Genomic DNA, 13374 nt, shown 5'->3' with positions numbered 1-13374 from the left:
TGGTGGATTAATTTGAAGCATGAGGCAAATTATTTAATTATTTGCCATGAAAATTATATCCGATTGCAGCTTTAACATTTGTGCGTATAAATATTACCATATGCATCTGTGCATAGATACAAAGTAAAGTTTTTCAGTCGGGACTGATGCCTCCTCGAAAGCTAACTGCTGCGCTTAACAAGAATTCTTTACGCCATGTTGCACATTTTGCGAATGTTGCCAAGTTCAAACGGCTGTGAAAATGCACACGTTTTGCAGCAGCGGCATGGTAACCGGGGTTACTCGGGCCACTCCTACTTTTTCAGCAACAACAGCCAGCCATTTTATAAGCATCACTGGCACTATATAGCTATTTGAACGACAACAAAATGCCGCACGTGTTGCAAGTGGAAAAAAAGTCACAACAAAATTGAACAACTTTCTCTATAAGCTGGAGTTTTAATATGACGTTATATAGTGCATGACGATTTGGATACAACAGAGTATACACATTTATATGTACTTAGATTATACCAACTAGGTAAGTTTCGCACAACGCATGGCGTTCAAGGTCTGCAGAGAGTGGAGTTCTGAATTATGGGTACTAAAAGTGACAGATAATTTAATTTTTATGCCCGTTACTCAAAAAGTGCATTACAATCGTTAAAAAGTACGTAACTGGTCAATAGAAGCGTTCCAGACCTTATAAAGGGTATCTGAAGGTCAAGTTCTCAGAAACTATAAAAACAAAAAATTTTGGATTAAACATGCAAACTATAGTTATGCACTTGCGTTGCAAGTCGACCACAAGTCTCGAAAATCTGCCATGTCATTCTGAGACGTGTTAGAGGCGATTTATAAGCTGTATATGTATATACGGTCAATATCTATCGACTCTACACATTATTTTTCAAATCGGAATAGTATTTCAAAAGTTGTTAGCATAAATATTGCTAAACATTGCGATTATTTTAGGGGGGGTATATTTGTTTAAAAATGATTTAGCTAAGTAGCGGGTGTCTAATAATTGGCACTCCATGTTTACAAAGAGGGCAGACAGTATTGGTTATACTATACACAGAAGCCAATAAAAAAACAAAAAAAACTTCACCTGTTTCACTAAAATACGTTAAATAATCATGCATTTACCTAGTTCATCCCAAGCTGTTTGAAATTGTGGTTTCACTTTTCTTCCAGCAAGTGTGGAAGTATGTGAAAAACTAACAAAAATCAACAGTGTCTGACTTGTGGGTTGCGATGCATGGTGTGCCAGAAACAGTTGGGAAATAATGTTTATAGTTAGAGTAAACTGCAACAAAAATGTAATACTTAATACGTAGAAAGTAAACATCAACGAAATACAACCGTATAATACAGTAGCAACTTAGTACTAAAAAGGTATATTGTATTCGTTGAAAAGAATGTAGCAGGTACAAGGAAGCAAGTTTATTTCAAAGTGTGACCACATATTGTACATTATTATTTTTTTTTCAGGGGTCGTATATATTATTAAAAAATTGATTAGCTAAGTAACGGCTACATAATAGTCGGGGCACTCGACTTTAGTGATTTTGTCTTTTTTATAGTAAATTTGTTGTTAAAGCAGGTGTTCGTTCAACCAATAAATATGCAGAGAATGTTCCTTACTTTATTTACTTAGTGTTGTTTTTGTTATATGTGGATTAATCAGTGAATTAGACTGACAAAAAAATATATGACTAGCAGGGGAAAACATCGCAAACTCTCCTCCTTCGATTTATCTCCAAAGGATTCTCTCTTCAGTTCTGTGAGGCCCTAACGGTTAAGTTAGGACACAATGTGCTGCGCAAACTCACAGAGCGCTTTTAGAGCTGAAAAGAAAGCTCTTGCTTGTGTTGAAAATTCAACTAATTTTAATCAAAACATTTTTGCCCCCTCCCATCCTTTTACCTAACTCCTCTCGCCTGCACGCGTGTACTGTTGTTTGTTTCCATTCGAAGATTTTCATAGACGAGGAGGGTGAACATTTGATTGAATTGTTATTGTTACGAGAGTTTGGGCGTATGCTGTTTGTTGTTTGTATAGATTTCCACCAGTCCTTGCCTCACTGCCACTTCTCTTTGCCAGCATTGTCTTCGTTTTCAGCTTTTCCAATTGCCATTTGGAAAAGTGCACATTTCGGGCTGCGGTCTGAATGAGTGTGTGTTTGTTTTGTTCAAATAACTAGTACAGCGCTGGCACGTGAGTTGATTTTTGCAGATAGGAAATTCACCGGTGTATTTGTGTGCATCTGAAATTTTTGGTCGAACGAATTGGTCTACTTAATGGTTGAGTAGCCATTGTTATTCCACATAAAACGAACTCGACCCTGACCCATTTTTTGCTCTCAGTCCGCCACTTGCTTTCTGTCTCATTCCATTGTTAAACAGTCGACTGAATTGATCTGAATGTTGTTCAAAACTTATTTGCATATTATGTCCTTCACACGCAGTTACACACTCACACGTGCAGACGTCATTTCCATGTCACTCTTTGTGTGCCATCATTTGGAAAAGCAAATACACAGCAAACATAAGTGAACCATTTTATTCAATACTGTAAAGTTAATCTAAACATAACACAAATCTAACGGTTTATGGAAGATCTTAAATATGGTTTGACTAAAACGTTTTAAAAATGTTACATTATTTTTATACAATAATGGAGGTATACAATTCTAAAAGATTTCGAATCACAGCTTTAGAAACTGGAAAAAGAGCGATTTCGACCAATTTTACATATCAATTGAACTAAACCTACAAATAAATGTATGTTTAAACATAAATGTACAATATTTTCATTTATGTACTACTCTCCTGTCTGATTATCCAGTTGTTGCACCCTTTTGGAACTTAGTGAACCTTACATTTCAGAATGCTATGGTTAAGTGTCATCACCAATGACCGCAAATGTCGGGAACAAAGGTTTAATTGACATAATTAGTTGCATATCTCTGTTACAAACTGAGCTTGTCTGTTTTGATAACTCAAACGGCGAAAATACGTGACGTGCACCACATGTGTATACTAGACAACACATCTTTAAATAGGGATACTTGAAATTATGGCATTCTACTATTCGATTTATATATAGTTCGCCAACAGAGCATTAAATAAAATCCGTATCTGGATAAATGAAACCAAATTAATTCTAAAGCTTAACAGTTATTGCGACAGGTTTAGTTTTAAATTTTTTGAATGCATTTGGAAATTGTTACAGGTAACTGAAACTTTTTAATTGTCAAGAGCGCTATATATTTGCATCCACTTCTGTGCATTTTATAAACATTTCATAGTATTGGTTTGAGCTTTAAACTTTAAAATGTGCCCTATGGGCGCACCTGCAGCGAAATTGGTAGAATGAAACACTTTTCAGGCATGTTGTCGACATTTTTATGGCTGCCACGTTTGCTTACTGCCCCGCTCTGCATCTGCATCTTTCTGCTCGCCTGCCAGCCACTTGGCTGCCCAATTAAAAGTTTTAGCACATTTTCACTTGAAATTAATTGTCGGTAAACGTAATTCATGTCCGAGACACGAATGCGCTAAAGGAGAGCAGCACAGGGTTCAGGACTCGGGACACACAACAACAGAAAGAGGGGGACAGGACCTGCAAATGTGGCCAAGTGCACCATCGCCAATAAAGGGAAAGGATGGGAGGAGATAGCCAAAAGTATTTAGGGCTTGTGTTACTTTGTAGTCGCTAGCTGTTGCATACTTATGTGCGCTAACACCAACACATTTCAACTAACTGCCCAATTTTGTAGCTAACCGGCAAGAAAACAAGATCTCGAGTTGCAAGCAATTAGCTGGAATCTGGAAGAGAACTTTATGTTTGGAAGGGTGAAATGCAACCTTATGAGCTTAAACATAAAACAAGAAAATGTTAACAAAAAGAAAAGGTACTTTAATTAAATATTAATGGAAAACTCCATTCAAATTCAGAACAAATTAGTTTTATTTTTATACCCTTGCAGAGGGTATTATAATTTCAGTCAGAAGTTTGCAACGCAGTGAAGGAGACGTTTCCGACCCTATAAAGTATATATATTCTTGATCAGCATCACTAGTAGAGTCGATCTAGCCATGTCCGTCTGTCCGTCCGTCTGTCCGTCCGTCTGTCCGTCTGTCCGTCCGTTTATATGCAAACTAGTCTCTCAGTTTTAAAGCTATCTGCATGAAACTTTCCCAAAAGTTGTCTTTCTATTGCAGGTAGTATATAAGTCGGAACGAGCCGGATCGGACGACTATAGCATATAGCTCCCATAGGAACAATCGGAAAAATAATTGAAAAAAAATTATAACTTTGCTGTTTTTTAATTTTTTGTTTAGTTCTTCGACATATAGCAATGGTTAAATAATTCAGAATTATGGTTTAAATTTCATCAAAATCGGACGACTATAGCATATAGCTCCCATAGGAACAATCGGAAAAATAATTGAAAAAAATTATAACTTTGCTGTTTTTTAATTTTTTGTTTTGTTCTTCGACATAAAGCAATGGTTAAATATTTCAGAATTATGGTTAATATTTCATCAAAATCGGACGACTATAGCATATAGCTCCCATAGGAACAATCGGAAAAATAATTGAAAAAAATTATAACTTTGCTGTTTTTTAATTTTTTTTTTAGTTCTTCGACATATAGCAATGGTTAAATATTTCAGAATGATGGTTTAAATTTCATCAAAATCGGACGACTATATCATATAGCTCCCATACAAACAATAAAAATATATAAAAGAACAATCAAATAATTAAGCTGCAAATCGTCATAGCTTCAATGTTTTTAAACATATACGCAAGTAAATCATAATTTTAATGTTTTCAAAAATATTTAATTCTTGCGATAGCTGCAAGGGTATATGAACTTCGGCTTGCCGAAGTTTGCTTTCTTTCTTGTTTATTTTTTCGTGGGTACCACTGGTATAGCCCCTTAATCACTGTTTAACATAAGTTTTCATAGGCTTACAAAAACTTAAAAACTTTTTTTTTTATATTTACTGTTATTAATAAACTACTACTGCTATTTTTAAAGTTACATCTTAGTAATGTGAATAATACATAATTAATTAATTATGTTTAAAGCTAATTACATGTCAAAATTGTTTAACTATAAATAGTAGTTTTCTCTTACACAAAAACTTGCTGTTAAAAATACCTGTCAAAAACAATCATTGAAAACACCACGATTTTATGAAAATGTGTTCTAAAATAATTTTTTGTCCTTAAGGGTAAATTAAATTTTCTATGAACAGTAGAAAACATCATTAAACTAAAACTACACAAATCATGCCAGGAAAGCGAGGATGAGGAGATGGGTCCATGGCTATTTGGCCAGTTCCCAGCCAACGCCATAAATAACGCTGTACCGCCATTTAGCAGGAACAAAATGAAAATTTTCAATTAAGTTAAAGGCCACTGTCGATAGCGAGCCAATGTCATTAGAAGGTAAGGAGCCGGAGTTCGAGCAGGATCGGTTGCAGGAGCAGGAACTGCAGCACCATTGGAGGCGGCAGGACATAAATTAAAATCGAAGCCGGCGCGTATTTTATGTCCACTTAATGGCAGTTCGTGGCAGGCAGGTGGCCATAAAATGACATAAAATAGCACGGGTCAATGTTTAAATAATGCCAGATATTGTATTTAGAAGCTCTATCTCTCGATTCGGCAGGTGAGTATCAGGTTGGTTATGTCTGGGGCTTCTGGCCGCCGCAACTAATTGACAATTCAAAATGTTTGGGGGGCGGCCAAGTGGAGCTCGCGTGCCGGCCATAAAGTTAATAAGCAATTTGCATAACAAATTGTCTAAAACGCTGACAACATGTCGCACCGAATTGCCGAATGTGAATCCGAATGGGACCGAGAGTGCGGCACTGCTGTGTAGAGCCAGGCTAATTTTTCATGCACCGAGTTGCGTATACGCAGAGTGGGCCTGTCCGTGGTTTGCACGGGCATGCATTTAATTGTTTCAAACCGGACATCATCCCATTTTTGGGCCGCTCAGTCCCTCCGGTCATAACACTCGCTCGCTTTAGGATTTTTGCAAATGTGCTCGTAATTTATTCTCTGGCTGTTAATTAGCGCGACAACATGGTTGGATTGTTAATAAATCGAACAACGGAGTACCTTTTAGGCACGGAATCGTTATGATCTTCAAAGAGTTCAGAGTCATTACCTTTGATTTATGTCTTTTCTATTTAAGCCTCTATGGCTTGAATAACTATGATACGACAAAGAGTTTACTGCACTTAAACCTTATAAGTTAAATTTCGTACAAAATACAACCTGTGCATATTATTTTGAAATTGTTCATCTCGGCGAACCCAATTTACATTTTAATTAATAATTGTTTTAATACTTTTAAAGAGTTGTGAATGAATATCGATCAGCAGAAATTTAAATAAATGCCTTTGTCAATCCGAATATATATGGTAAAATATTTCCAACGAAGATAAAAGATTTGTAACCTAAATAAAATGAATTATGTTGTATAGCAATAGTATTATAGTATATAGCAATTAGTTTAATTTTAAAAATGCTTTTTTTATATGTATTAACATATTGTAAGCTGGAACTCAATTACCTTTAAGCCCCATGAATTGAAACTTCCCTTCCTAATTTCCTGGCCTTGGCTTCCGGTGGCTAAACATTAGTTTGAGCTTCCTGGCTCCACAGACGGCCCTTCCTGAACAGGGTATCTGAATAACATGGCTATGGGTGCATTTAGTGGACTTTCCACGGCAGTTAGCCAGTGTCAATTGTTCATGCTGCCGAGTGTGAGCGCGTGCGTGGGACATTAGTGGAATGATTTTTCTCCCACATTGAAACTAAACCTTTATGCATAATGTGCATATATGTATGTATGTATGCATGTACATGCGGCATGGAACTGAGCTAACTGCCATTTGCAGCTGTTTCTATTTCCGTTCACTGGCCACAAAGCTGCAACGCTGCCCAGTCCGAAGGTCCGTGCGTCTGTTCTCATTTTCCCCCGGGCACTACATCATTTGTAATTTGATGGCTTCCTTGGTGCAGGAAGAGGGGGAGGAGGGGCGGACAGATGGCAAGGAACTGTGCCTCAAAGTATGCAACACAATTGCGGCCAGGGCCATTATAATTGCAAACACACATTGCAACACAATCCCTCAATCATGTACAGAACCCATCCCAGATGCCATCCGAGATACATTTGCTGCTAGCTGTTAGCAGTTGCATTTTGCATTATGCTTTGTTATAATTAAATGATTATCAATTTGGCAAATATTTGATTGCGCCCAGCTTGCGAATGAAAAGCTAATCAAGCGTAAATTGATCCCAGCATCCATAGCCGAATTGGCAGAGCGAAAAGTCCAAGGTATAAGGTAAAATAGTTACTATATATGTATATTTATATACGGAACGCTCCTCATGTACTCTTGCAGGCTTGAGCTGTTATTTTAGTCAGTATTTCAACTCGTTTTGCTTTATAATTATAATTTATTATAATTTGATAACATTACTATATGTTATATAATTCATATTCATGTATTTTAGAAATATTCAATTACATTTCATACTTAATTTTGCATTTACTTGTGAATACTTAATACGGAGTAAAGTATTTTTTTATTGATTGACTAAAACGTGTAAGGTTGAAACTTCCCTGATAGCTTATCTCATACTTTTCGGTGCTTCTCAAATTCAAAATAACCGATATTTATAAGTGGGAATAAACGTTGAATTAATTACAAAATAACAAAATAAACAAAGCATTCATATAAAAGCAGCAGCATCAGCAGCATTGTATCTCCCCTGTTTTTAGCGTCCAAATGTCAGTCATTCAGTCAATCCGAAATGGAATATTTGTAATTTAATATGCATTGTATTTAATATTATGATTTCATATTTAATTTAAATATTTAATATACAATTATAAATATATATACAATTATAATTAAAACAATAGCCAGATATTTATTTTTACTACTCCATTTTTAATCAGTGTATTAATGCAACTTTTGTATTAAGTTTTTACTCTCCGTACTAATTCCTAGTGTGTTTAGTCTGGCAAACTAAACTTTTTTTATTCAGTTGTAATATTTTTAATTTAAACAATTGAGATATATTAAAAGTTGGCAATAAGATTGAAAAGCAAGCCTCTTAAATTTAATGCGATTTAATAGCCACTCAATAGACATAGAACATGTTTTTCTGTGATCATACGCGAATATCTTATCTTATCTGTATAAATACGATAACCCAAATTTTATCAGTTTCTTGTATTAAAAATGTTACTCTGCATTTAAAGTCAAAATTCTGTTGCAAAAATATAATATATAATAATAAAATAAATATACTTAACAATAAAATAAGAGCGCACATTTTACTTCCTTCACTTGGCAACGGATACTTAGCTGCAGAAGCATCGTTGCAAACTGCAATTTTTATTCGGTAAATTGAACCAACAAAATCAATACGAAAAAATGGCCAATAAATTCCAGCAACGTAAAACAAAACAAAAACTGCTTAAACAATTTACTTGAGAAATGAGTTTTTAGCCCAGCTCATGGCCAAGTAATCGCGGAATAGTAGGTGGAAGGCTGGAGGAGAAGAGTTCTGTAGGAATTGGAAGTGAAGGAGGAGCAGCAGGCAGCACCAAAATCAATTCGCCCAGCCATTTGCCAGGCCCAGCGTGTAATTTCTCAATTTTTGGCCAAGCGATGTGTTGTTCCCGTTGTTAATTTAGTTCTATTGCCGCGATGCAAAAGCGGAGCCTCAACGGATGGGGGTGTCAAATGGAGGACGGGCCACATAGCCATCTGCCATGGCTTGACTATTTATAAGCTGCCGGCACGAAGACGTTGCTCCTTGGCTCGTATTTCTTGTTGCCGCGCTCCTTTGTTCAAGGATCGCAATAAATCGAGTGACTTGGAGGTATGTTACACTTAAGTGCCCGGATGGAAAGCTATCCCAGCGTTTAAGTTCGAAGTGGCACGGATAAATAGCGGATATAGTAGACGAAGTTAGCGGATAATGTTTGTGAAAGATAAGTTCGAAAGTATCAAGCTCCGAGCTTATTTCTAAAGCCATATAACCCTAATTTTCTAATATCTCTCTTTTGCATAGTTTTGCTTATGACATTTTTTAAAGCTGGTTTACCTAGACTAAGACTAAGAGGAAAACATTGCGAATAAATCAAATTGTACTAAAAACAGACTAGATTCTAGGTAGTCTGGTTAGGTGTTTACTTTTAAAATAATAAGCCTTTATTATCTGCTGTCACTTACGCTTTTGCCCATGTTATGTTATTAACTTCTAATACAATAATTTAGTTTGAAAAATATTGTTTAGAATATATATTCCATGTTAATTATTTACTATGTTAATACTACAATTTTTTTTTTAAATGACCCTATTATTTCAGCAGCTTAAAATCAAGAAAAAATCCTTTTTTTTTTTAAATATAAGACTCAGCTTGGTTAGTCAAAAAAACCTTTTTAATTGTAATTATCATTAAGTATTGAAACTGAATATCATTAATACCAGTTTACTCAGAATATAGACAATTGGTAAGCTTAGATGTTGCAAAAATGTGTACATTTATTTTATTCTTTTGTGTAGTTGTGTTTAAGTCTACGGCGCCTGCATGTCGATATGTAGTCCCTGGATCTTCTCGTCGATCCAGTTGCGCAGATACGGCACATTGGCGTACACGGCCGGAATGCCCACGGTGGCACAGTCCACGCCCCAGGACACGATGCCGACCAGTTGGTATCGATCGGTCTGACCGGGCATCGTGCAGAACAGTGGCGATCCTCCGTCTCCCTTGCACGTGTCCTGGCCATCACTGCCGCCGGCGCAGAGGAAGCTCGGGCGCAGCCGGAAGCGACTCTCTAGGCGCGTCGTTCGCAGCGTCGCCTGGCACTCGTCGTGGTCCACAACCGGCAGGTTGATCCGCTTGAGCACGTGCTCCAGTTTGTCGTTGTTGGCCGACTTGGCGCCCCAGCCGGTGGCAAAGCAGGTGGCCGAAGTCAGCTCACGCGACCTCTCCGGCGTTTCCGGCGGCGGCAGGCACAGCGGCTGGATGTGCGGAGCGAGCTGGATGGGCTCGTCCAGCAGCAGGAGGGCTATGTCGTTGAACAGCGATTCCGGATCGAATTCCGGATGCATGATGATCTCCTCGATGCGTCTGCTCTGGTGCGGATGCGGCTCGTTCAGGCTGTTCAGATCCCAGTCGCCGGCCCTGGCCACCAAGGTGTCCTTCGTGTCGTTGACCAGGTTGTGCGACGAGGTGACCACCAAACGGGGATGGATCAGGGTGCCACCGCAGAGAAAGTCCTGCCGCCCAGTGAAGATGCCCACCATCCATGGAAACTGGCCGAAAAGAGCGACATCGTTCGTGTAGTTGAACTTGTCGTTGTCGGGTATTAGGCCCTGCGGATTGCTGTAGCCGCAGTTCTTGTACTTAAAGCTGGCCTCCTTCTGCACATACGGACTCTGGCTTTCGTCCACCTGGCGAGTTGTAAAAGGTCCTTTATGATATTGAATACCAAACTAATCCAGCCTGAACTCACCTGCTGGTCCACAGCACAGCAGCGGTACAAGGACCTGCTGCACGGAATCGAGCTGATCCTGGGATTGATCAGGCTGATCCCGGAGTCGTTGATGACGTTGTCGCGGCACAGTTTCCTGGGCACACACTCCATGTTCACGCCGCAACTTTCGTTCGGCGGTGGCTCCAAAGTTTTGAAAGCCTTGTTCCGGATTGGGTCTACCAGGGTGTTCAACGACGACAGCGGCATTGATCCCTGCATGTCCCAGCTGTCCAGCTGCGCCTTCTCGCAGCAGATCCTTCCGGTGCCGCAGAAGCGGCCAATCCGCGGTCCAATGCCCTTTCGGCCGGAGTCGTCGGATTCCTCGCACCGCCTCACCGAGGTGCACAGCTCATCCGGGCGGCACATCGGCGAAACAGTGTCCTGGGCCTCGGAGCCAGGACCAAGAGCCAGCAGGAGGAACACTGCTGAGATTGACCAGAGCATCATCGATGTTAGGGCACTGGCGGAGAAGAGAGCAGATGACACTGAGAATCGGAGATAAGTGGGACCTCAATCTCATGCAATGCACAATGGAGGTTATCAGTACATACTGGTTTGTATACATCTGCTCTTATAATTAAATTACAAAAAAAAGAACAAGAAAGATGGCTTGAGTCGAGTTCCCCGACTATTAGATACCCGTTACTCAGCAAACAAATTTCAAACTAAACATTCCGCCACAAAGCAATCGGGGTCTACGTGTTACCCGTTAATGCCCTAAATAATAAACAGGCTTTATAGCAGCGGTAATAACTTCAATAACTTCTAAAATAATGGACCAATTTGAACATGTCTAAACAGCCCAATAACTAACCTTTGCGGGTGGGCGCCAAGTGGGCGTGGTCACGTATTGAAATAAATTTGCGCTGCATAAGAATAACTTAAATCTGCTTACGAAATTTTAAATCTCAAGCATTCATAGTTTTCTAGCTCTCGACTTTCATTCAGACAAAATCGTCTCGGCTATTGATCCTGATCAAGAATACTTTATGGGGTCAGAAACGCTTCCTTCTTCCTGTTACTAAATCCTGATAACCTTATTTCGGGCAGCTTTCTCTAAATAATTAATAATTTATAAATTATTTCTTATTGTAAGTTTTCGCAAACACTTTTAAAAACACCCCACACTCATATTTTTTTGCGTATGTAAAAACGCAATGCAACACGTTTTTTTATCTTACTTAATTTAATTCACTAGGCGTATTACAATGACATTACACTACGGCAGTTTATATTAATTGCCTTTTAGTTGCTACTTTTCACAAACACTTTTCAAGCGGAACTGCAACTGTTTTTATGTACAATGGAATGCAAATCAATAGTTTTTCATTGAAACACTATTTATTATCAGCTTTCGCCTACACGATTTATAATATTATGCACTTATGTATGCGCTATATAGTCGCATTATTTATATATATGTACCTATATGTGGTATGGAGATTAATGTGTATACAGAAGTCAGCGATCGAAAGACAATTTCGTAGCTTCTGATTCAGAAAATCGACTGAACGGTTAGAAGTTGAGTTGAAAACATTTATAGAACCGGCTTGGGAGATTCAGAGACGCCCGATCGTCATATCTCGGAATTGCCCAAGAGAGCTTAACACAAAGAGAGAAATACGTGAATACGTCTCTGCCATCGCAATGCAAGGAATTCCCCGACTATACTGGCTTATAGGAAGTAAAAGCTACGGGACCAACTCTAATTCAAGCTAATTCATTTTATTTACATCAAAAATGAAGACAACAGAGGGAAATTTTCAGAGTAAGAAGAGTCAGGGGAAAAGAGCATTGGCTTCTGGAACTTAGCAACACTCAACGTTTATCGAAGCAATGCCTCCGTCTAAAAATATAATTTACTATATTACATTGGAAATAAAATATTGCCCAGCTTACTGTCTTGTCCACAGAACAACAACGGAACGGGTAATTGCAGTCCTGAAAATCTCCGATTCTGGGACTAATCAGCGTGAATCCGCGGTCATCTACTATGTCGTTGCGGCATAGCCTCCTCGGCACACACTCCATATTAAAGCCGCAGCTGTTGTATTCCTGGGGATTGATTATCGAGGAAGTAGAGTCTTCCCCGTCACCTGGTCCGGTGGCCATCGTACCCAGATGAGGAGTCAGCAAGAGGAACATCGCTGCGATCATCCAGCTGCATTGGCTTCTCATTGCTTTTTAGAAAATTGAGGAGAAATGAGCCGAGTTTTTTTTTATTTAATTTTTTATGTTTTTTTTTTTTTGAAGATAAAGAAGAATTGTCTTTTACAATCCACTTTACAAAAGACACATATAGTCATACACAAGGTAACTTTTGAGTCTTATATTTGATCTTAAAATATAAATAAACTAATATGTTTATAAACCTAATTCTTGGCACTTTTACTTATGTAATGCGTAATACCTAAATAGAATACTCGCCATGAGTTCTTACAAAGTTTAGTAAAACTTCTTTGTCACTCAAACCATTCGAGAATAAGGAATAAGAAAAATAAGAAATGATATTTTAAAATAGATTTTTGAAAACTGGTAATCTAACTAATATCAAAATATCTACGAGTAAATAATTGTATTACACACGTACCTATTAGTTTAAAGAGAATACTATGTGCAGAAGTCAATCTTAAAGGTTGTAATTTCCGAAGTCAACTGAATAGCAATAGTTAAATTACGAAACATTTATAGAACCGGCTTGGGAGATTCTAAAAGGCGGCGATCGGAAGAGAACTGAAAAATGAAATTCAGTGAGAAAAAAACGTGATAATGGGAGCAATTAGGCATTTTAAATAATCTC

General features: G+C 38.2%; 1 protein-coding gene across 1 annotated transcript; it reads right to left on the bottom strand.

The window, feature by feature from the left end:
• Positions 1-9554: 9554 nt before the first annotated feature.
• On the bottom strand, positions 9555-12097 carry LOC108145535 (phenoloxidase-activating factor 2-like). The gene is made up of 3 exons (XM_017271034.2): positions 12000-12097; positions 10554-11034; positions 9555-10491 (listed from the first exon to the last, which is right to left on the bottom strand). Exons 2-3 carry the CDS (start codon positions 11019-11021, stop codon positions 9613-9615), a joined length of 1347 nt encoding a protein of 448 aa, XP_017126523.1. The 5' UTR covers positions 11022-11034; positions 12000-12097; the 3' UTR covers positions 9555-9612.
• Between the last annotated feature and the right edge of the window lie 1277 nt (positions 12098-13374).

This window comes from Drosophila elegans, unplaced genomic scaffold, assembly GCF_018152505.1.
Source record: "Drosophila elegans isolate 14027-0461.03 unplaced genomic scaffold, ASM1815250v1 contig_520, whole genome shotgun sequence".
NCBI classification, from domain to species: Eukaryota; Metazoa; Arthropoda; class Insecta; order Diptera; family Drosophilidae; genus Drosophila; species Drosophila elegans.
Note: the sequence above shows the minus strand (reverse complement) of the source record. Positions and strands in the feature narration are given on the sequence as shown.